Below are 27168 nucleotides of genomic sequence, written 5' to 3' on the forward strand. Positions count from 1 at the left end.
GTCTATAGTCTAGTCTGTAGTCTAGTCTATAGCCTAGTCTATAGTCTAGTCTGTAGTCTAGTCTATAGTCCAGTCTATAGTCTAGTCTATAGTCTAGTCTATAGTCTAGTCTATAGTCTAGTCTATAGTCTAGTCTATAGTCTAGTCTATAGTCTAGTCTATAGTCTAGTCTATAGTCTAGTCTATAGTCTAGTCTATAGTCTAGTCTATAGTCTAGTCTATAGTCTAGTCTATAGTCTAGTCTATAGTCTAGTCTATAGTCTAGTCTATAGTCTAGTCTATAGTCTAGTCTATAGTCTAGTCTATAGTCTAGTCTATAGTCTAGTCTATAGTCTAGTCTATAGTCTAGTCTATAGTCTAGTCTATAGTCTAGTCTATAGTCTAGTCTATAGTCTAGTCTATAGTCTAGTCTATAGTCTAGTCTATAGTCTAGTCTATAGTCTAGTCTATAGTCTAGTCTATAGTCTAGTCTATAGTCTAGTCTATAGTCTAGTCTATAGTCTAGTCTATAGTCTAGTCTATAGTCTAGTCTATAGTCTAGTCTATAGTCTAGTCTATAGTCTAGTCTATAGTCTAGTCTATAGTCTAGTCTATAGTCTAGTCTATAGTCTAGTCTATAGTTAGTCTATAGTCTAGTCTATAGTCTAGTCTATAGTCTAGTCTATAGTCTAGTCTATAGTCTAGTCTATAGTCTAGTCTAGTCTAGTCTATAGTCTAGTCTATAGTCTAGTCTATAGTCTAGTCTATAGTCTAGTCTATAGTCTAGTCTATAGTCTAGTCTATAGTCTAGTCTATAGTCTAGTCTATAGTCTAGTCTATAGTCTAGTCTATAGTCTAGTCTATAGTCTAGTCTATAGTCTAGTCTGTAGTCTAGTCTACAGTCTAGTCTACAGTCTAGTCTGTAGTCTAGTCTATAGTCTAGTCTATAGTCTAGTCTATAGTCTAGTCTATAGTCTAGTCTAGTCTATAGTCTAGTCTATAGTCTAGTCTATAGTCTAGCCTATAGTCTAGTCTATATTCTAGTTTATATGGTCTATAAATCTAGTCTATGGTCTAGTCTTTAGTCTAGTGTATAGTCTAGTCTAGAGACTATGGACTATAGTGGTCTATAGACTTCTGTGGAATAGAATAAAATATAATCCCGAACTATGGACCACATCCCTTTAGTAATTCATATAACATAAAGATAAGTCCATAACACCAAAAATAACAGTAACAGGATTAAAAAAAATTGTAAAGGAAATGAACAAAAAAATTAAAGAGAAAACATGACTGTCATGGTAATGTTTACTGACACATGTCTTATGTCATGTGTTATTTTAAGCAAAATTCTCTTCTCAATGTTCTTACGCTCACCGCCATAGTATCATATGGAATGGGATAAATTACAGGCAAATCCATGGGTTCAATATCGGCCACGAGGACAAGTGGTATACATAGAGAAATCTACAGGATAAATGGTATCACGTAAAGCTCTAGTTAAAATTTCCGAAACTTGGGCCTGGAATTGTTGTTCATCCTGATCCATGGGCTTAATAGCGCCCACACTGTTCATGGCTATGCGTATCTGAAAATAAAAACGTAGAATTTTTATAATTAATCGAATAAAATGATACCGTCTCAACTTACATCTGGAAAACCTTCTACTCTCATATCACCCTTTAAGGTATTGTAGTTCATGGCATTAGCTATGCGTGCTCGGAATCTAGAAACGGTTACCTTATAATGGGAAGTCTCAACTTTTCCTGATTTCTGTCGGAAGGTTTTAACTTGCAATACCGGCATGGCGTCACAATCGAAAGTAATAAGCTGTGTATAATAGAAGAGATTTTGGTTAACCGATTATATTAAATCGTTGTATAACTCACCATATCAGCTGGATTGGCTTCATCGGCATTACAGAAAATGTTACTTAAACCAGGTGGCGGACTGTCGGGTAATACACGTACGATTCTACTGCAAGTCCCTGAAATTTGTAAGGTTATTTTATAAGTAAGCAGTGGTACATTTGAATAGAACTAGTTTTAAAATATTGTTAAAAATCTTATCCCTAGAAATATCTAAGACGACTAACAGTCAGGAAAATATCTTTAAACGAACATATTTAAAAAATCGAGAACGACTATATTATATATGTAGATTAAACTATAGACAAGAATATAGACACTTTGGATAATAGATAAAAGCATAGATCTGGACTACAGAATAGACTGTAGTCTGGACAAAACTCAATGGTCTAGACTATAGATAAGACTACAGTCTAGACTATAGAAAGACTACAGTCTAGATTATAGACTAGACTTGAGTCTGGACTATAAACTAGACTATAGTCTGGACTATAGACAAGACTACAGTCTAGACTATAGACAAGACTACAGTCTGGATTATAGACTAGACCTTGAGTCTGGATTATAGACTAGACTATGGCCTAGACTATAGTCTGGACTATACCCTAGACTATAGTGTGGACTAGACTATAGTCTAGACTATATAAAAGACTATAGTCTCGACCACAGACTAGACTACCGTCTGGAATATAGACTAGACTATAGTCTGGACTATAGACTAGACTATAGTCTGGACTATAGACTAGACTATAGTCTGGACTATACACTAGACTATAGTCTGGACTATAGACTAGACTATAGTCTGGACTATAGATTAGATTATAGTCTGGACTATATACTGAACTATAGTCTGGACTATGGACTAGACTATAGTCTGGACTATAGACTAGACTATAGTCTGGACTATATACTGAATTATAGTCTGGACTATAGACTAGACTATAGTCTGGACTATAGACTAGACTATAGTCTGGACTATAAACTAGACTATAGTCTGGACTATAGACAAGACTACAGTTTAGACTATAGACAAGACTGCACTCTGGATTATAGACTAGACTTGAGTCTGGACTATAGACTAGACTATGGCCTAGACTATAGTCTGGACTATACCCTAGGCTATAGTGTGGACTTTAGACTAGACTATAGTCTGGACTATATAAAAGACTATAGTCTCGACCACAGACTAGACCACCGTCTGGAATATAGACTAGACTATATCTGGACTATACACTAGACTATAGTCTGCACTATAGACTAGACTATAGTCTGGACTATATACTGAATTATAGTCTGGACTATAGACTAGACTATAGACTAGACTATAGTCTGTTCTATAGACTTGACTATAGTCTGTACTATAGACTAGACTATAGTCTGGACTATAGACTAGACTATAGTCTGGACTATAGACTAGACTATAGTCTGGACTATAGACTAGACTATAGTCTGGACTATAGATTAGACTATATTCTGGACATTAGACAAGACTATAATGTGGACTTTAGACAAGACTAGAGTCTAGACTATAGACAAGACTACAGTCTGGATTATAGACTAGACTTAAGTCTGGACTATAGACTAGACTATGGCCTAGACTATAGTCTGGACTATACACTAGACTATAGTGTGGACTTAGACTAGACTATAGTCTGGACTATATAAAAGACTATAGTCTCGACCACAGACTAGACTACCGTCTGGACTATAGACTAGACTATAGTCTGGACTATAGACTAGACTACAGTCTGGACTATAGACTAGACTATAGTCTGGACTATAGACTAGACTATAGTCTGAACTATAGACAAGACTATATTCTGGACTATAGACAAGACTATAGTCTGGACTATAGACAAGACTATAGTCTGGACTATAGACAAGACTATAGTCTGGACTATAGACAAGACTATAGTCTGGACTATAGACAAGACTATAGTCTGGACTATAGAATAGACTGTAGTCTGGACTATAGACATGACTACAGACTAGACTAAGAGGGCAAGTTTATTTTCTAATTATTCCAGCTGAAACAGAAGTGCTCCAGAAACTTTATCTCAGCCCTGTTGATAACTTTTTCCTTGAACATGAGTTATTTATGAGAAACAACAATAACAACAGAATATTATCAAGACCCATATAAAAATAAACACTTAAAAATCAAGTATTCACTGGATTACTAATAAATTTTTCGCTTTTTTTTCGTATACATATATTCATTTCAATTTCAATACTAAGGTCAAGGTCTTAATTTAAACAAAAATCTTTTTTTTTTTTTGGTTCTTGGTGTTTTGTGTTTTTTTTTAACACATACAATGAGATGGACGGACAACATAAAAAAAAAGACGAACCCCAGTATTTTTATTTTGCGGTATAGTGGTAGCATGTCTGATGGCGATAAACATATAGAGTGAACTCGTTCTTTAGAGTTTGTTTTTAAGACGGAGTCTACCGCAAAAAGCTTACGTAATTATTTTAAAGTATTCCAAAAATAAATGTGTTGTAGTTGTGGCTATGAATCAGTAAATATTTTTTGTTTTATTTTATTATTATTTATAATAAACATAAACAATATACAGAATGAGAAATCGATTTGCTCGAGTTACATAGGTAACTAATGTCCGTGTTTTGAGATTTTTAAAAATTAGAAACAATTCTGGATTACAACAATTGTGTGGCTTTAGTCACATTATTTAACTACAAATGTGGCAAAAACTTCGGTATGCTGCTCAGCAAACCATCTGTGACTTCATACTTCATAAATTTTTATTATAAAAAAAATTTAAAAAAAAAAATCAAATACTGATAAACTAATTACCTTTAGTTATTTTTATAATACTGGGGATTTACCTAGTAGCCATGTCGAGTCTAAAATAACTAATTTTTGCGGTATGTTCATGCTACAAATAATTTGTTTTTGGTTAAAAAACAACAAACAAAATGTTTAGTACATAACTACATATAATTTAATAATATATTTTGACCTAGATTTGATGCACTTTAATTTTAATAAAATTCAAATTAAGTTTTTACTTGTTTAAATAATTTTAAAAAGTGTCGCAAAAAAACAAACTACATAATTATAGTTTGTTAACAAAATTAAAATTATACTATAGCCTGGCCAATAGACAAGAATATAGAATGGTCTATAGTTCAGACTATGGACTATAGATATAAAGTTAAGACTATAGACAAGTCTATAGACAATACTAAAGTCTGTAGCTGGACTATAGACAAGACTAAAGTCTGGACTACAAACTAGACTGTCTAGTCTAGAGTCAATAGACAAGACTATAGGCAAAACTATAGACAAGACAGATCTTTGGACAAGACTATAGACTGGACTATAGACAAGTCTATAGACTGGTCAATAGAAAAGACTATAGACTGGTCTATAGACAAGATTATAGACTGGTGTATAGACACGAATAGACTGGTCAATAGACAAGACTATAGACTGTTCAATAGACAAGACTATATACTAGTCAATAGACAAGACTATATACTAGTCAATGGACAAGACTATACATTGGTCAATAGACAAGACTATAGACTGATCTATAGTCAAAACTATAGACTGGTCTATAGACAAGCCTATAGACTGATCTATAGACAAGACTATGGACTGGTCTATAGACAAGAGTATATACTGGTCAACAGGCAAGACTATAGACTGGTCAATAGACAAGACTATAGGCAAAACTATAGACAAACTGATCTATGGACAAGACTATAGATTGGACTATAGAAAATACTATTGACTGGACTATAGACAAGACTATATACTGGTCAATAGACAAGACTATACACTGGTCAATAGACAAGACTATACACTGGTCTATAGACAAGACTATAGACTGGTCTATAGACAAGACTATAGACTGGTCAATAGACAAGACTATACACTGGTCTATAGACAAGACTATACTCTGGTCTATAGACAATACTATATACTGATCTATAGACTGATATATGTATAAACAAGACTATAGACTGGTCTATAGACAATACTATAGACAGTACTATAGACAATACTATATACAAGACTATAGACTGGTCTATAGACAAGAGTATAGACTGGTCTATAGACAAGACTATAGACTGGTCAACAAAAAAGACTATAGACTGGTCAATAGACAAGACTATAGACAAAACTATAGGCAAGACTGATATATGGGCAAGATTATAGACTGGACTATAGACAGGACTGTAGACTGGACTATAGACAAGACTATAGACTGGTCTATAGACAAGAATATATACTGATCTATAGACTGGTATATAAACAAGACTATAGACTGGTGTATATACAATGCTATTGACAAGACTATATACAAGACTATAGACTGGTCTATAGACCAGACTATAGACTTGTCAATAGACAGGACTATAGACTGGTCAATAGACAAGACTATAGACATGTCAACAGTATATAGACAAGACTATAGACTGGTCTATAGACAAGACTATAGACTGGTCTATAGACAAGACTATAGACTGGTCTATAGACAAGACTATAGACTGGTCTATAGACAAGACTATAGACTGGTCAATAGACAAGACTATACACTGGTCTATAGACAAGACTATACTCTGGTCTATAGACAATACTATATACTGATCTATAGACTGATATATAAACAAGACTATAGACAATACTATAGACAAGAATATAGACAGTACTATAGACAATACTATATACAAAACTATAGACTGGTCTATTGAAAAGACTATAGATTGGTCTATAGAAAAAATTTCAGACTGGTCTATAGACAAGGCTATAGACTGGTCTATAGACAAGACTATAGACTGGTCTATAGACAAGACTATAGACTGATCTATAGACAAGACTATAGACAGGTCTATAGACAAGACTATAGACTGGTCTATAGGCAAGACTATAGACTGGTCTATAGACAAGACTATAGACTGATCTATAGACAAGACTATAGACTTGTCTATAGACAAGTCTATAGACTGTTATATAGTCAAGACTATAGACTGTTATATAGTCAAGACTATAGACTGTTATATAGTCAAGACTATAGACTGTTATATAGTCAAGACTATAGACTGTTATATAGTCAAGACTATAGACTGGTCTATAGACGAGACTATAGACTGTTATATAGTCAAAACTATAGACTGTTCTATAGTCAAGACTATAGACTGTTCTATAATCAAGACTATAGACAGTTCTATAGTCAAGACTATAGACGGTTCTATAGTCAAGACCATAGACTGTTATATAGTCAATGCTGTTCTGTAGTCAGAACTTCTATAGACTTTTCTATAGTCAAATCTATAGAGTACTTTATAGTTATGATTATACACTGATATACCATCAAGACTATAGATTGTACTACTGACATGACTGGAAGACTGAAAGAAAACATTAATTTAATTTTCCCTTAATTCAAGCAATTAAAGGGTCAGATCATATAAATTCTATTAATATAAATATTCTATTCTTTCATAATATTATTACTACATTTTACTATGTCATCTTATGACCCCGATAACAAGTTAAATGGCAAGAAATTGACAAGTGTCATTCATTCATACGAACGGTACGGATAGTTGCATGTATGCATGAAAACTTTTTCATTGACCTAGACATTATTGAAAAGCAAACTGTGACACAAGTCATCATACTATATATGGGCACATGAGATATTTTTACAATTAATGAACAACTAATGAGAACATAGTAGTATAATGTAAATCAAAACCAAAAGATGATGACTATTGATACTTGAACAAAACAGAAAAAAACTAATATGGTAAATTTAACCAGGCGTGACGTGAAAAATTGTTATAAAAAACCAATGCCACGGACCAAATACTTGTACGAATTAGCAACAAGTAGTATGAGTTGGAAAAACCAATGTTGTTGTAGGGGCCAAGAGCTTAGTGTAATGGTAGGGGGCTACAATTATATTAATAGTAAAACTATTATCAAGGTTTGTGATTTCTGATATGTAACTAATTTAATATTTGTTCTATTAAACTGTGATTACCCCTATTATGAAATATTTGCTACATTCTGGTTTATATTAATAAATATGCAAATAGCATATTAAACATATGATTGAAATGTTTATTAAAAACGAATTCTAAAAATTGAAACCAGAGTATATAGAAACTGATATGTAAGAATCTATAATTGCTGTAAAAATATGGATGACGTGTTGGTCATGACATCATATTGGAGAAAATTTCTAGTTCTTTAATTCGTAGATTTCATTGGAATAAACTGACGACGTATTCCTAATAGGTGATGTCACAGTTAAGGTGGGAGACACCATTTCAACTTGAATTTTTATATTTCATTAAAAACCTTAAACTGAAATGATTAATGACTGCACTACACTGAGAAAAAACTTCATAGTAAATTTCATAATTAAATATACTTTCGAATATTCTGGTCTATATCCTAGTATACAGTCTAATATATGTTGTAGTCTAGAGTCTAGTCAAGACTTTATACTATTCTGAAGTCAAGACTATAGACTGTTCTATAGTAAAGTTTATCGGCTGTTCTATAGTAAAGGCTATAGTCTGTTCTATGGTCCAGACTATAGACTGTTCTATAGTGAAGACTATAGACTGTTCTATGGTCAAGACTATAGGCTGTTCTATAGCTAAGATCATTGACTTTACTATAGCCAAGTCAATAGACTTTTCTATAGTCAAGAATATAGACAGTTTTAAATTTAAGACTGTAGACTATAGACTTTTCGATAGTCAGGACTATAGCCTTTTCAGTAGTAAAACTTTAGACTGTTCTATAGGTAAGACTATAGAATGTTCTGCGGTCAGGACTACAGACTGTTCTAAAATCAAGGCTATAAACTGTTCTATAGTCATGAGTATAGACTGTTCTACAGTTAAGGCTATAGGCTAGTCTAAATATAGTCTAGTCCATAGTCTAGCCTATTGTCTAGTCTGTAGTTTAGTCTCTAGTCTAGCCTGTATTTTAGTCCATAGTCTTGTCTATATTATGGTCCTTAGTCTAGCCTATAGTCTAGTCTATATTCTAGTCAATAGTCTAGTCTATAGTCTAGTCTATAGTCTAGTCTATAGTCTAGTCTATAGTCTAGTCTATAGTCTAGTCTATAGTCTAGTCTATAGTCTAGTCTATAGTCTAGTCTATAGTCTAGTCTATAGTCTAGTCTATAGTCTAGTCTATAGTCTAGTCTATAGTCTAGTCTATAGTCTAGTCTATAGTCTAGTCTATAGTCTAGTCTATAGTCTAGTCTATAGTCTAGTCTATAGTCTAGTCTATAGTCTAGTCTATAGTCTAGTCTATAGTCTAGTCTATAGTCTAGTCTATAGTCTAGTCTATAGTCTAGTCTATAGTCTAGTCTATAGTCTAGTCTATAGTCTAGTCTATAGTCTAGTCTATAGTCTAGTCTATAGTCTAGTCTATAGTCTAGTCTATAGTTAGTCTATAGTCTAGTCTATAGTCTAGTCCTATAGTCTAGTCTATAGTCTAGTCGATAGTCTAGTCTATAGTCTAGTCCTAAATAGTCTAGTCCGTATAGTCTAGTCTATAGTCTAGTCTATAGTCTAGTCTATAGTCTAGTCTATAGTCTAGTCTATAGTCTAGTCTATAGTCTAGTCTATAGTCTAGTCTATAGTCTAGTCTATAGTCCTAGTCTATAGTCTAGTCTATAGTCTAGTCTATAGTCTAGTCTATAGTCTAGTCTATAGTCTAGTCTATAGTCTAGTCTATAGTCTAGTCTATAGTCGGTCTATAGTCTAGTCTATAGTCTAGTCTATAGTCTAGTCTATAGTCTAGTCTATAGTCCTAGTCTATAGTCTAGTCTATAGTCTAGTCTATATCTGTCTATAGTCTAGTCTATAGTCTAGTCTATAGTCTAGTCTATAGTCTAGTCTATAGTCTAGTCTATAGTCTCTCTATAGTCTAGTCTATAGTCTAGTCTATAGTCTAGTCTATAGTCTAGTCTATAGTCTAGTCTATAGTCTAGTCTATAGTCTAGTCTATAGTCTAGTCTATAGTCTAGTCTATAGTCTAGTCTATAGTCTAGTCATAGTCTAGTCTAGTCTATAGTATAGTCTATAGTCTAGTCTATAGTCTAGTCTATAGTCTAGTCTATAGTCTAGTCTATAGTCTAGTCTATAGTCTAGTCTATAGTCTAGTCTATAGTCTAGTCTATAGTCTAGTCTATAGTCTAGTCTATAGTCTAGTCTATAGTCTAGTCTATAGTCTAGTCTATAGTCTAGTCTATAGTCTAGTCTATAGTCTAGTCTATAGTCTAGTCTATAGTCTAGTCTATAGTCTAGTCTATAGTCTAGTCTATAGTCTAGTCTATAGTCTAGTCTATAGTCTAGTCTATAGTCTAGTCTATAGTCTAGTCTATAGTCTAGTCTATAGTCTAGTATATAGTCTAGTATAGTCTATAGTCTAGTCTATAGTCTAGTCTAGTCTATAGTCTAGTCTATAGTCTAGTCTAGTCTAGTCTATAGTCTAGTCTATAGTCTAGTCTAGTCTATAGTCTAGTCTATAGTCTAGTCTATAGTCTAGTCTATAGTCTAGTCTATAGTCTAGTCTATAGTCTAGTCTATAGTCTAGTCTATAGTCTAGTCTATAGTCTAGTCTATAGTCTAGTCTATAGTCTAGTCTATAGTCTAGTCTATAGTCTAGTCTATAGTCTAGTCTATAGTCTAGTCTATAGTCTAGTCTATAGTCTAGTCTATAGTCTAGTCTATAGTCTAGTCTATAGTCTAGTCTATAGTCTAGTCTATAGTCTAGTCTATAGTCTAGTCTATAGTCTAGTCTATAGTCTTGTCTATAGTCTAGTCTATAGTCTAGTCTATAGTCTAGTCTATAGTCTAGTCTATAGTCGAGTCTATAGTCTAGTCAATAGTCTAGTCTATAGTCTAGTCTATAGTCTAGTCTATAGTCTAGTCTATAGTCTAGTCTATAGTCTGGTCTATAGTCTAGTCTATAGTCTAGTCTATAGTCTAGTCTATAGTCTAGTCTATAGTCTAGTCTATAGTCTAGTCTATAGTCTTGTCTATAGTCTAGTCTATAGTCTTGTCTATAGTCTAGTCTATAGTCTAGTCTATAGTCTAGTCTATAGTCTAGTCTATAGTCTAGTCTATAGTCTAGTCTATAGTCTAGTCTATAGTCTAGTCTATAGTCTAGTCTATAGTCTAGTCTATAGTCTAGTCTATAGTCTAGTCTATAGTCTAGTCTATAGTTTAGTCTATAGTCTAGTCTATAGTCTAGTCTATAGTCTGGTCTATAGTCTAGTCTATAGTCTAGTCTATAGTCTAGTCTATAGTCTAGTCTATAGTCTGGTCTATAGTCTAGTCTATAGTCTTGTCTATAGTCTAGTCTATAGTCTTGTCTATAGTCTAGTCTATAGTCTAGTCTATAGTCTAGTCTATAGTCTAGTCTATAGTCTAGTCTATAGTCTAGTCTATAGTCTAGTCTATAGTCTAGTCTATAGTCTAGTCTATAGTCTAGTCTATAGTCTAGTCTATAGTCTAGTCTATAGTCTAGTCTATAGTCTAGTCTATAGTCTAGTCTATAGTCTAGTCTATAGTCTGGTCTATAGTCTAGTCTATATTCTAGTCTATAGAATAGTCTATAGTCTAGTCTATAGTCTAGTCTATAGTCTAGTCGATAGTCTAGTCTATAGTCTAGTCTTTAGTCTAGTCTATAGTCTAGTCTATAGTCTGGTCTATAGTCTAGTCTATAGTCTAGTCTATAGTCTAGTCTAGTCTATAGTCTAGTCTATATTCTAGTCTATAGTCTAGTCTATAGTCTATATTCTAGTCTAAAGTCTAGTCTATAGTCTAGTCTATAGTCTAGTCTATAGTCTAGTCTATAGTCTAGTCTATAGTCTATAGTCTAGTCTATAGTCTAGTCTAGTCTATAGTATAGTCTATAGTCTAGTTTATAGTCGAGTCTATAGGCTAGTCCATAGTCTAGTCTACTCGTTTATAGGCAAGCAATAGATATTAATAATAAATATTTGTAAAGCGCTTAAAATCCCCAAACGCTCTTGGGTAAATTATAACTCCCTTTAATCCACCTTGACCAATATATTAACTATCATACAAATAAACTTTAATTAACACCTATTTTTAAAATGTCACTAAACCCATAAAATCCATAATATTATACAAAAAACATGTAAAATTTAAAATCAAATAACTTACCTCTTCTTCGTTTTTATGCAAAGTATCGTTAAGTGCGATAACCCAAGACATTAATAATTCGTTAACAATCACCAAGTCACTATAGAGCCAACGAAAAACTTGGCTAGTCCAAGTGACGGAAGTCTAAAATAACAACAATAAACAAAACAACAATATAAAATAAATCAATATATTTAAAAGCAAACAAAAAACCACTCTATTAAATATAATAATAAAATTAACATAAAAAAAAAAAAAATATTTTATAAAAACCACACAAAATAAATTAAACTAAAAATCCCACTAACTCACCGTTTCTGGTCCAACAACATTTGAGGGCGGTGGCACATAACGTTTTTTACGATTTTCCGGTCCTGTCGAACCCTGTCTCACCATACGTCTGCGCACACCCGGTCCACCGGCAGCAGCTCCAGGTACCGGTGGTCGTCCACGACCACTACCACCCGCCGGTTTTGCTAATAAATCTTTTATTTCACTTTTACTTGACAATATTTCACGCGGTTCCGAGAGACGTTTTTCAGTTTTAATACCACCCGGGGCAACACTACCCTGCCGACTACTGGCGGCACTAGCAGGTTTATCTTTCAGCACATATTTTTGGTATAAAAATTTACACAGCCATACTAAGAAGAGAGCCAATACGGCCCATATAAATATAAACATTGCTAATGAATCCATTGTTATATCACCGAGACCTTCAAATGTACAAATATAATCATCGATTTGATCGGCTAAATCCATAATAGTTTAAAACGTTAAGGGTGTTGTTTTAAACAGTTGGCGCCATGGGCATCATAGCTGGAAATGAGAAAAAACGGGGGATAAAGAGATTAGTTACAAAGTTAAAATTTGATTTAATGAAGAGTATATAAAAAGGAAAGTTATGACAAATCGTTTATAAGTAGAGAATTTATCAATCAGGACGACCTTAACTATGACTATAATCTGAGGTGCATAGTATACTGAAGTCAGGACTATATATTAGACTCAAGTTCGGATTATAGACTAAGCTATAGTCAGGAACTAGACTAGATTTTAAAATGAACTACCAACTTAACACTGGATTTTAGACCAGACCGTAGTCTTACTATAGTCTAGACTATAGTCTGAACTATAGACCAGACTATAGACAAGACTATAGTCTGAACTATAGACTAGACTATAACCTGGTATATAGACTCTACTATAGCCTTGATTATATACTAGATAATAGTCTGGATTATAAACGAGACTATAGTATGGACTATAGACGAGACTATAGTTTGGACTATAAACGAGACTATAGTTTGGACTATAGACGAGACTATAGTTTGGACTATAGACGAGACTATAGTTTGGACTATAGACGAGACTATAGTTTGGACTATAGACGAGACTATAGTTTGGACTATAGACGAGACTATAGTCTGTACTATAGACGAGACCATAGTCTGTACTATAGACGAGACCATAGTCTGTACTATAGACGAGACCATAGTCTGTACTATAGACGAGACCATAGTCTGTACTATAGACGAGACTATAGTCCGGACTATAAACGAGACTATAGTCTGGACTATAGACTAGACTATAATCTGGACTATAGACGAGACTATAATCTGGACTATAGACGAGACTATAGTCTGGACTATAGACGAGACTATAGTCTGGACTATAGACGAGACTATAGACGAGACTATAGTCTGGACTATAGAAGAGACTATAGTCTGGACTATAGACTAGACTATAATCTGGACTATAGACGAGACTATAATCTGGACTATAGACGAGACTATAGTCTGGACTATAGACGAGACTATAGACGAGACTATAGTCTGGACTATAGAAGAGACTATAGTCTGGACTATAGACGAGACTATAGTCTGGACTATAGACGAGACTATAGTCTGGACTATAGACGAGACTATAGTCTGGACTATAGACGAGACTATAGTCTGGACTATAGACGAGACTATAGTCTGGACTATAGACGAGACTATAGTCTGGACTATAGACGAGACTATAGTCTGCACTATAGACGAGACTATAGTCTGGACTATAGACAAGACTATAGTCTGGACTATAGACGAGACTATAGTCTGGACTATAGACGAGACTATAGTCTGCACTATAGACGAGACTATAGTCTAGACTATAGACGAGACTATAGTCTGCACTTTAGACGAGACTATAGTCTGCACTATAGACGAGACTATAGTCTAGACTATAGACGAGACTATAGTCTAGACTATAGACGAGACTATAGTCTAGACTATAGACGAGACTATAGTTTGGCTATAGTCTGGACTTTAAACGAGACTATAGTCTGGACTATAAACGAAACTATAGTCTGGACTATAAACGAGATTATAGTCTGGACTATAAACGAGACTATAGTCTGCACTATAGACGAGACTATAGTCTGCACTATAGACGAGACTAAAGTCTGCACTATAGATAAGACTAAAGTCCTCACTATAGGTAGTCTGGACTATAGACGAGACTATAGACTGGATTATAGACGAGATTATAGTCTGCACTATAGGCGAGACTAAAGTCTGCATTATAGACTAGTTTGGACTTTAGACGCGATTATAAACCAGATGTAACAAATTTTAATGACAAGTACTGCCAATATTTGTAAAAAAAATATTTAAACAAATAATTATTTTTAGTTTATTTATGTTTTAAAGAATTAATAAATTGCATATAATTTAAAAACTAAAATGAAAATGTGTTCATGTATGTTTAAACAAATGTATTTAAAACTTATTTATTCTACATATCACACTTTTGATAATACTTGTCACCCAGTTGTTGTTATTATTTGCAATGTGTCAAAATTGTATAAATATGTAAACAAAGCAAATATCGGGTATACGTATGTGTACCCGATTCATACATACATATAGAGCAAAAGAAAATAGTATAGAAGCACTTAAATAGGGCACGATTTCTTTTTGAAATTTTTAATAAATAGAATTTTGAAAGGAAAGAAGGGATGTATTTTTTAGAATCTGTCAGTTATTGAACCGATATAAACACTCACTAAATTGACAATTATTCTTATATTTCTGATATTTGTTAAATTTTTGACGAACATACACTTCAATTACAACAGTTTTTTACATTAGAGTTTTAAAATTTTTATTTTTTTATGAAATTTTTTTACATTTTAATTTTTTTCTTAAAAAATATTGAAAAATTATATAAATAATGCGTTTTGCTTTCGCCTAAATAACAGCACAAATTAAATACAAAAATATTGTTTTTATTTTGCTAAAATAAAATTTGCAAAACAACCGAACATTTTCTTTTAAAAATTAATATTTTTGTTTTTGCAATTGTTTGAAAATGTGAAAATATACATCTGGGATTTTTTTCTTCAAAATAAACACTTGATAGAGGGAAATAAAACAGAAAGAAAATACATAAATTCATGAGTAGAAAAATAAACATATATATTTATTTAAGAAGAACAGAAGTCGGCACACAGTACTTGAATAACCCAGTGAAATATTTGGCGGACTTTGGAAGGAAAAAGTAGGCATTTAGGGACCACTAAAAAGAATACTAAACCACAACACAAAGCAATCATTGACAAGAATATAGGCATGATTATAGACTAGACTATAAACTCGACTATAAACTGAACCATAGGCTAGACAATAGACTAGACTATAGACTAAACTATAGACTAGACTATAGAGTAGACTATAGACTAGACTATAGACTAGACTATAGACTAGACTATAGACTAGACTATAGACTAGACTATAGACTAGACTATAGACTAGACTATAGACTAGACTATAGACTAGACTATAGACTAGGCTATAGACTAGGCTATAGACTAGACTAGACTAAGAGTAGAGTATAGACTAGACTATAGAGTAGAGTATAGACTAGACTATAGACGAGACTATAAACTAGACTATAGACTAGACTATAGACCAGACTATAGACTAGATTATAGACATGCCTATGGACTAGACTATAGACTAGACTATAGAATAGACTATATACTAGACTATAAACTAGACTATAAACCAGACTATAGACTAGACTATAGACTAGACTATAGACTAGTCTACAAACTAGACTATAGACCAGACTATAGACTAGACTATAGACTAGACTACAGACTAGACTATAGACTAGACTATAGACTAGACTATAGACTGGACTATAGACTAGACTATAGACTAGACAATAGACTAGACTAGAGACTAGACTATAGACTAGACTACAGACTAGACTATATACTAGACTATAGACTAGGCTATAGACTAGACTATAGACTAAACTATAGACTAGACTATAGACTAGACTATAGACTAGACTATAGACTAGACTATAGACTAGACTATAGACTAGACTATAGACTAGATTATAGACTAGACTATAGACTAGACTATAGACTAGACTATAGACTAGACTATAGACTAGCCTATAGACTAGACTAGTCTAGTCTAGACTAGACTATAGACTAGACTAGACTAGACTAGACTAGACTATAGACTAGACTAGACTAGACTAGACTAGACTAGACTAGACTCGACTAGACTAGACTAGACTAGACTAGACTCGACTAGACTAGACTAGACTAGACTAGACTAGACTATAGACTATAGACTATAGACTATAGACTATAGACTATAAACTATAAACTATAGACTATAGACTATAGACTAGACTAGACACTAGACTAGACTAGACTAGACTAGACTAGACTAGACTAGACTAGACTAGACTAGACTAGACTAGACTATAGACTAGACTAGACTAGACTAGACTAGACTAGACTAGACTAGACTAGACTAGACTAGACTAGACTAGACTAGACTAGACTAGACTAGACTAGACTAGACTAGACTGTAGACTAGACTATAGACTAGACTATAGACTAGACTATAGACTAGACTATAGACTAGACTATAGACTAGACTATAGACTAGACTATAGACTAGACTATAGACTAGACTATAGACTAGACTGTAGACTAGACTATAGACTAGACTATAGACTAGACTATAGACTAGACTATAGACTAGACTAGACTAGACTATAGACTAGACTAGACTAGACTATAGACTAGACTATAGACTAGACTATAGACTAGACTATAGACTAGACTATAGACTAGACTATAGACTAGACTATAGACTAGACTATAGACTAGACTATAGACTAGACTATAGACTAGACTATAGACTAGACTATAGACTAGACTATAGACTAGACTATAGACTAGATTATAGACTATTATGACTAACTATGACTAGACTATAGACTAGACTATAGACTAGACTATAGACTAGACTATAGACTAGACTATAGACTAGACTATAGACTAGACTATAGACTAGACTATAGACTAGACTATAGACATAGACTATAGACTAGACTATAGACTAGACTATAGACTAGACTATAGACTAGACATACTAAGACTAAGACTATAGACTAGACTAAGACTAGACTATAGACTAGACTATAGACTAGACTATAGACTAGACTATAGACTAGACTACTAGACTATAGACTAGACTATAGACTAGACTATAGACTAACTATAGACTAGACTATAGACTCGACTATAGACTAGACTAGAGACTAGACTATAGACTAGACTATAGACTAGACTATAGACTAGACTATAGACTAACTATAGACTAGACTAAGACTAGACTATAGACTTTTACTATAGACTAGACTATAGACTAGACTAGAGACTAGGCTAGAGACTAGACCATAGACATGAATATGGACTAGACTATAGACCAGACTATAGACTAGAATATAGACATGACTATAGACTAGACTATAGACTAGACTAAACTATAGGATAGAATATAAACTAAACTATAGACTAGATTATAGAGTAGACTGTAGCCTAGAATATAGACTAGACTATAGACTAGACTATAGCACACACTGTAGACTATAGCCTAGACTATAGACTAGACTTCAGACTAGACTATAGACAGGTCAATAGACTAGACTAGAAACTGGACTATAAACCAGACTATAGACTAGCTTATATACTGGACTATAGACTAAACTATAGACTACACTAAAGATTAGACTATAGCCTAAAATAGACTATGGACTAGGCTACTGACTGGACTATAGACTAGACTATAAACTAGAATATGGACTAGACTATATGCTAGACTATAAGCTAGTCTGTAGGATAGACTAGAGACTGTAGACTGAACAATAGACCAAACTATAGACTAGACTATAAACTAATCTATATACTACATTATAAAGTAGACTTGACTATAGACTAGACTATAGACTATACTGTAGACTATAGAATACACAGACTAGACTATAGACAGGACAATAGACTAGACTAGAGACTGGACTATAGATTAGACGTTAGACTGGACTAAAGATTAGACTATAGAATACAGACTAGAATATAAACTAAACTATAGACTAAACTGTAGTTTAGACTAGTTTAACTACACTAAATAACAACAAAAACTATAATCAGGTACCGAATTATAGTATTATAGACCAATTTTCTTGTTTTATATAGTATTATAAAGAAATTTCTTATCTTAGTCCAATTTCAATGGTTTTCATATATTTGAACTCTCACTCTCCCGCACCGTTGTAAAAAATTATTTCATCACAAACACTATGAGTCCCCCAATTGTCGTTAAAACATTTGCGGGGCATCTCATTTGGTATTCCTCAAATACACAAAATTTTCAACAAGATATGAAAAACTATTTTTAGAATATTCAATATATATAAAAAAAATTTTCATAAAGTTTTTTGAAACTGTAATAATTTTCTACACTTTTTTTATAATTACACTCACTTTTTTAACAAAATTTTCAAACAAAAATCATACAATTTAATTAAACTTTATTTACAACAAAAAAAAAACTTTATAAAATAATATAAAATTAACCGAAAAAAATCAATAAATATCGAAAATCGCAAATGAAACAGAACCGTTAAAAAGGGAAATAAAGAAATCGTAACGAAAGAAAATAAAGCGAAAAAACCGAAAATTTTTCTGCTTTCAAAACTCAAAAGAAAACTAAAATGAATTTCAGAATTTTGATCTGTAAAAGCCCAAAAGCATAAACCAAAAGAGATATAAGATCGTGTGCCGTCGCATACTGCGTCGAATCATAGAGATAAATAATTATTATGAAAATGTTGAATGAATAAATAATAATGACGACATCATCATTATCATCATCATAATAACACCAAACTGTATATGCAAGACACTTCAAAAATACTCAATAGTTTTGTATAGAGAAGATGAAAACTAAAAGAAAAAAAAAAACTACAGGAAAAACTACGCCACAGTATGTTTGATTATTAATTGAAAGTGTGGCATGTGTGGCAACCAGCAAGCTACCAGTTGTTTAAAGAATTACATCACAATTTTTATAACACACACCTCATTTGTAGTCCCGTGTGACGTCATTATGTGAAAATTGTTAGATTTTTTTTTTTTTTAAGAAAATTAATTGTTTCAGTTGAAATTAATTTTATTGCAACAAAATAAATAAAAAATCAATAGAATCTGTTTCGCCCATAAATTTTATTTTTGTTTAAGATGTTTTCGGGCTTGACTTTTTGATCGACAAATGCCAAATTCTTACATTAGTGTAAAATGTTTTTCTTTTTTAATTTTAAATAAATTTAAAAAAATAGACAGACTTCTAGACTATAGCAGGGACTATAGACTATAGTAGGGACTATAGACTATAGTCGGGACTATAGACTGTAGTCGGGACTATAGACTATAGTCGGGACTATAGACTATAGTCGGGACTATAGACTATAGTCGGGACTATAGTCGGGACTATAGTCGGGACTATAGTCGGGACTATAGTTGGGACTATAGTCGGGACTATAGTTGGGACTATAGTCGGGACTATAGTCGGTACTATAGTCGGGACTATAGACTATAGTCGGGACTATAGACTATAGTCGGGACTGTAGACTATAGTCGGGACTATAGACAATAGTCGGGATTATAGACAATAGTCGGGACTATAGACAATAGTCGGGATTATAGACAATAGTCGGGACTATAGACTATAGTCGGGACTATAGACTATAGTCGGGGACTATAGACTATAGTCGGGACTATAGACTATAGTCGGGACTATAGACTATAGTCGGGACTATAGACTATAGTCGGGACTATAGACTATAGTCGGGACTATAGACTATAGTCGGGATTATAGACTATAGTCGAGACTACAGATTATAGTCGGGACTATAGACTATAGTCGAGACTAGAGACTATAGTCGGGACTATAGACTATAGTCGGACTATGGACTGTAGTAGAGACTATTGTCCGGACTATAGACTATAGTCGGGACTATAGACTATAGTCGGGACTATAGACTATAGTCGGGACTATAGACTATAGTCGGGACTATAGACTATAGTCGGGACTATAGACTATAGTCGGGACTATAGACTATAGTCGGGACTATAGACTATAGTCGGGACTATAGACTATAGTCGGGACTATAGACTATAGTCGGGACTATAGACTATAGTCGGGACTATAGACTATAGTCGGGACTATAGACTATAGTCGGGACTATAGACTATAGTCGGGACTATAGACTATAGTCGGGACTATAGACTATAGTCGGGACTATAGACTATAGTCGGGACTATAGACTATAGTCGGGACTATAGACTATAGTCGGGACTATAGACTATAGTCGGGACTATAGACTGGCTATAGGGTTAGACTATTGTCGGAAGTTATAGATATAGTCCGCCTTTTAAACTAAATTTTTCCCACAGTGTAGCCTTATACTAGAAAAAAAATACATAAACACAAACTATATAATGATAGCAAGATCTTCGTGCAACATGAAAATCTCTAAAACAAAAACTACGTACTAACTGCAAACGAAAAAAAAATCAGCTAAAACAATATTTTTTTCAAAATTTTTATCGCAAGTTGTAGACAGACTTGTATTAAAGATTGAGTGAAATTACAGATACTAGGTATACAATAATGATGAGATCTTATGAATACAACCAAGTATCTAGTTGTCTATCAACTAGGTACTGTAGCTGTTAGTTAATATTTATGTGTATTTGTTTGTAATTATTATAAAATTACATAGTTGTGCAATGATTTGTAAATAACTTATTTACATTAAATATAAGTTTTTGTTTTTAATATTATTTTGGTTTTATTTCAATGTTTTTGCTGTAATATCAAATGAAAATTTTATAAAATTATAAACAAACAAAACTAATAATCATATAACGTAAATAGTTTTACGCAGTGTTGCATTTTTCTTAAATTACAGTTTTAGTAATTAATTAAAATAACTAATATCTATGATATCTTATTCAGATATAGTGTAATTGATAATTAAAATATTGTGTTTCTTGGGGATGACATGATTTTTGAATTACTAATAGTATTCATAGTAAATAAATTTTAGAATTTCTCTGAAAAAAATACCTTATTTTATAAAGGTGTTAAGTTTACTTTAACTTTAAGTTATAAATTAATTAGATATTATTATCTTTATTTTATCGTAATAAATTTCTTAATAAATGACTCATTTCTTTTTTGTCATAAACTGTGAATACCCTTTATTTATTGTTCGCTAGTGCAGAAAATTTATGTTTGATTTTTAGCTGACAATTAAATTGAGATTATTCATACGATAAATATATATACGATATTTTGCACAATATTTTAAAAAATATTTATTTTATAATCAAATTATACATGGACGTGTGTTGAACTTAATATATCTTAGTTTAAATAAATATTTGGTTTAAAATATTGTGAAAAAATACATATTACGCATAAATTACAAATCAAGCAATGGAGTAGTAAACCATCAGGTCCCTATTTCCACCTTAGTTTACTTTTAAAATGTAATCGTTTCCCAATCAAAAAACGATTATTTCTTTCTCGTAGAGACCAAAAAATGTGATAAGAATTGCAAAAGGTCAAAATATAGACAATATTCGAGGACAGACCAGAATAAATTAAATACTACATGACTATATGGCTGGACTATATTCTATATTAGTTAGTTAGTTTGAAAGGAGGATGAATATACATCAAATCCGAAGAAATACACCTAGGCCTCTATCGGGCCTGTTGTGCGCTCCTTAACCAGTGCCTCAGGTGGGAATCGAACCCGCCACCTCCGGTCTACCAGACTAGAACACTAACCACTAACCTATCTCAGTATTCTATATTAGTGTATACTAAAGACTAGATTATACTAGAGCTTGTAGACCAGATTATAGTTTGGAGTATAGACTAAACTATATTACAGTCTAGACTATAAATAAGACTACATACTAAACTATATAATAGGCTCAAGATTCGTTTCCACATAGCCTATTAAATAAGCTAAGCTAGACTATATTGGCGTCAAGACTATAAACTAGACGATAGGTGAGGCTATAGTCCAGACTTTACACTGTATACATATCTGGACATCTTGATACATCGCTTAGTCTATAATCTGAACAACTGCATAGTCTCCGCTCAGTCTACAGTCTAGACTGTAGTCAATCTCTATTTTGGACTAATCCAGAGTTAGCATACAATTTTAACTATAATTTGTATAGTATATAGTCTATTCTTTAGTCTAGTCTATAGTTTAGTCTATAGTTTAGTCTATAGTTTAGTCTATAGTTTAGTCTATAGTTTAGTCTATAGTTTAGTCTATAGTTTAGTCTATAGTTTAGTCTATAGTTTAGTCTATAGTTTAGTCTATAGTTAGTCTATAGTTTAGTCTATAGTTTAGTCTATAGTTTTAGTCTATAGTTTAGTCTATAGTTTAGTCTATAGTTTAGTCTATAGTTTAGTCTATAGTTTAGTCTATAGTTTAGTCTATAGTTTAGTCTATAGTTTAGTCTATAGTTTAGTCTATAGTTTAGTCTATAGTTTAGTCTATAGTTTAGTCTATAGTTTAGTCTATAGTTTAGTCTATAGTTTAGTCTATAGTTTAGTCTATAGTTTAGTCTATAGTTTAGTCTATAGTTAGTCTATAGTTCTAGTCTATAGTTAGTCTATAGTCTAGTCTATAGTCTAGTCTATAGTCTAGTCTATAGTCTAGTCTATAGTCTAGTCTATAGTCTAGTCTATAGTCTAGTCTATAGTCTAGTCTATAGTCTAGTCTATAGTCTAGTCTATAGTCTAGTCTATAGTCTAGTCTATAGTCTAGTCTAGTCTAGTCTAGTCTATAGTCTAGTCTATAGTCTAGTCTATAGTCTAGTCTATAGTCTAGTCTATAGTCTAGTCTATAGTCTAGTCTATAGTCTAGTCTATAGTCTAGTCTATAGTCTAGTCTATAGTCTAGTCTATAGTCTAGTCTATAGTCTAGTCTATAGTCTAGTCTATAGTCTAGTCTATAGTCTAGTCTATAGTCTAGTCTATAGTCTAGTCTATAGTCTAGTCTATAGTCTAGTCTATAGTCTAGTCTATAGTCTAGTCTATAGTCTAGTCTATAGTCTAGTCTATAGTCTAGTCTATAGTCTAGTCTATAGTCTAGTCTATAGTCTAGTCTATAGTCTAGTCTATAGTCTAGTCTATAGTCTAGTCTATAGTCTAGTCTATAGTCTAGTCTATAGTCTAGTCTATAGTCTAGTCTATAGTCTAGTCTATAGTCTAGTCTATAGTCTAGTCTATAGTCTAGTCTATAGTCTAGTCTATAGTCTAGTCTATAGTCTAGTCTATAGTCTAGTCTATAGTCTAGTCTATAGTCTAGTCTATAGTCTAGTCTATAGTCTAGTCTATAGTCTAGTCTATAGTCTAGTCTATAGTCTAGTCTATAGTCTAGTCTATAGTCTAGTCTATAGTCTAGTCTATAGTCTAGTCTATAGTCTAGTCTATAGTCTAGTCTATAGTCTAGTCTATAGTCTAGTCTATAGTCTAGTCTATAGTCTAGTCTATAGTAGTCTATAGTCTAGTCTATAGTCTAGTCTATAGTCTAGTCTATAGTCTAGTCTATAGTCTAGTCTATAGTCTAGTCTATAGTCTAGTCTATAGTCTAGTCTATAGTCTAGTCTATAGTCTAGTCTATAGTCTAGTCTATAGTCTAGTCTATAGTCTAGTCTATAGTCTAGTCTATAGTCTAGTCTATAGTCTAGTCTATAGTCTAGTCTATAGTCTAGTCTATAGTCTAGTCTATAGTCTAGTCTATAGTCTAGTCTAGTCTATAGTCTAGTCTATAGTCTAGTCTATAGTCTAGTCTATAGTCTAGTCTATAGTCTAGTCTATAGTCTAGTCTATAGTCTAGTCTATAGTCTAGTCTATAGTCTTAGTCTATAGTCTAGTCTAGTAGTCTGTCTATAGTGTAGTCTATAGTCTAGTCTATTAGTCTAGTCTATAGTCTAGTCTATAGTCTAGTCTCTATAGTCTAGTTATAGTCTAGTCTATAGGTAGTCTATAGTCTGTAAGTCTATTTGTAGTCTATAGTCTAGTCTATAGTCTAGTCTATAGTCTAGTCTATAGTCTAGTCTATAGTCTAGTCTATAGTCTAGTCTATAGTCTAGTCTAAGTCTAGTATCGTTAGTCTATAGTCTAGTCTATAGTCTAGTCTATAGTCTAGTCTATTAGTCTAGTCTATAGTCTAGTCTATAGTCTAGTCTATAGTCTAGTCTATAGTCTAGTCTATAGTTCTAGTCTATAGTCTAGTCATAGTCTAGTCTAGTCTAGTCTATATTAGTCTAGTCTATAGTCTAGTCTATAGTCTAGTCTATAGTCTAGTCTATAGTCTAGTCTATAGTCTAGTCTATAGTCTAGTCTATAGTCTAGTCTATAGTCTAGTCTATAGTCTAGTCTATAGTCTAGTCTATAGTCTAGTCTATAGTCTAGTCTATAGTCTAGTCTATAGTCTAGTCTATAGTCTAGTCTATAGTCTAGTCTATAGTCTAGTCTATAGTCTAGTCTATAGTCTAGTCTATAGTCTAGTCTATAGTCTAGTCTATAGTCTAGTCTATAGTCTAGTCTATAGTCTAGTCTATAGTCTAGTCTATAGTCTAGTCTATAGTCTAGTCTATAGTCTAGTCTATAGTCTAGTCTATAGTCTAGTCTATAGACTAGTCTATAGTCTAGTCTATAGTCTAGTCTATAGTCTAGTCTATAGTCTAGTCTATAGTCTAGTCTATAGTCTAGTCTATAGTCTAGTCTATAGTGTAGTCTATAGTCTAGTCTATAGTGTAGTCTATAGTCTAGTCTATAGTGTAGTCTATAGACTAGTCTATAGTCTAGTCTATAGTCTAGTCTATAGTCTAGTCTATAGTCTAGTCTATAGTCTAGTCTATAGTCTAGTCTAGTCTATAGTCTAGTCTATAGTCTAGTCTATAGTCAAGTCTATAGTCTAGTCTATAGTCTAGTCTATAGTCTAGTCTATAGTCGAGTCTATATTCTAGTCTATAATCTAATATATATTCTAGTCTATAGTCTAGTCTATAGTCTAGTCTATAGTCTAGTCTATAGTCTAGTCTATAGTCTAGTCTATAGTCTAGTCTATATTCTAGTCTATAATTTAATCTATAGTCTAGTCTATGATCTACTCTATAGTCTAGTCTATTGTTTGGTCTATAGTCTTTAATATTGATTATGTATGTATTTTTTTAAACTTTGTTGCATTTTTATTTTCGGCTCTAAAACTGTCAAAATTTGTTTAAAAATTTGTCACAAACTGTAAAGAAAATAATTTATAAATACACAAGAACTAGAGCTATTTATAAACATATCTAAGACTTAGTGAGGCAACAAATTGACCTGATTTTTTTTTTATTTATACGTTAGAAAACATAACTCAACATAATTCTTCCGGTTTAAAAACAAAATATGTTTAAAAGAACTCATGTAAAACTAGACCAAAAGCATAAAATAAAGAAAATTTTTGTAAATTTAACGAAAAAGATACCCATTTTCATGAGATTCTTAAAGAAAAGCTAAAAGAAATACATAGGTATGTATATAGTAGAAGACTATAGAGAGAACTAAAGATCAAAGATCTATGTTGAAAAGAGTACTTATTTATAAAATGTATTTGTTGTTGTTTTATTTTGTCTAACAAAAATAATTTAATGTTTTTTTCTTTAACAGTTTTGTGGAAACATTTAACAGATGCTTAAAATGAATCACTTTTTTTTTAAACGATTAAAATAAGATATTTAAACAAACTTTGGTGGTGTTTACAGAATTTACTGTTAGTGTTTATTTACTTGAACAAATATGTTTAACATTTTCTTTATTGCAACCATAAGTAATGGTTTGTTTAAGAAATTTTCACAAAATTAGAAATGCATTAGAAATCTGTTAATAAAAACTAAATTGGGGTAGAGTAAAATATTTAAATGATGAGAGATGTTTTGCAACTCTTTTTATACCCTACACCACTTCAGTGGGGAGGATATATTGGGTTTGTGCTGATGTTTGTAATGCACAATAATATTGGTCCTATACCCACCTTAAAGTATACCGTCCGTCTGTCCGTCTGTCTGTCCGTCCGTCCATGTAAACCTTGTAATCAAACTACAGGTCGCAATTTTGAAGATAATTCAATGAAATTTGGTACATGATCTTCTATTGCACCAGGGACGAAGCCTATTGCAAATGGTTAAGATCGTTCCATTATTTCACCTAGCCCCCATACAACTGAACCCCCCAATAGGGCTTGTAAACCTTGTAATCAAACTACAAGTCGCAATTTTGGAAATAATTCAATGAAATTTGGCACATGATCTTTTACAGTACCGTAGATGAAGCCTATTGAAAATGGTTAACATCGGTCCATTATTTCACCTAGCCCCCATACAACTGAACCCCCGAATAGGGCTTTTAAACTTTGTAATCAAACTACAGGTCGCAGTTTTGGAGATAATTCAATGAAATTTGGCACGTGATCTTTTATGGTACCGTAGACAAAGTCTATTAAAAATGGTTAACATCGGTCCATTATTTCACCTAGCCCCCGAATAGGGCTTTTAAACTTTGTAAAAATTCAATGAAATTTGGCACATGATATTTTATGGTACCGTAAACGAAGTCAGTTGAAAATGGTTTACATCGGTCCATTATTTCACCTAGCCCCCATACAACTGAACCCGCCGAATAGGGCTTTTAAGTTCATAATTATG

General features: G+C 32.6%; 1 protein-coding gene across 1 annotated transcript in view; it reads right to left on the reverse strand.

Annotated features, from left to right (window-relative positions):
• Positions 1-1314: 1314 nt before the first annotated feature.
• Positions 1315-27168, reverse strand: part of LOC119612354 — a 59894-nt gene continuing 34040 nt past the window's right edge. The window contains 7 exon segments of the mRNA XM_037968157.1: positions 1315-1416; positions 1418-1567; positions 1630-1809; positions 1869-1966; positions 2398-2404; positions 12045-12167; positions 12336-12842. Of these exon segments, the coding sequence (XP_037824085.1) occupies positions 1315-1416; positions 1418-1567; positions 1630-1809; positions 1869-1966; positions 2398-2404; positions 12045-12167; positions 12336-12785 (1110 nt within the window). The 5' untranslated portion in view covers positions 12786-12842.

This window comes from Lucilia sericata, unplaced genomic scaffold (genome assembly GCF_015586225.1).
Source record: "Lucilia sericata isolate MDLA Ls3-8-SP2 unplaced genomic scaffold, ASM1558622v1 Contig001659F_arrow, whole genome shotgun sequence".
Lineage (NCBI taxonomy): Eukaryota > Metazoa > Arthropoda > Insecta > Diptera > Calliphoridae > Lucilia > Lucilia sericata.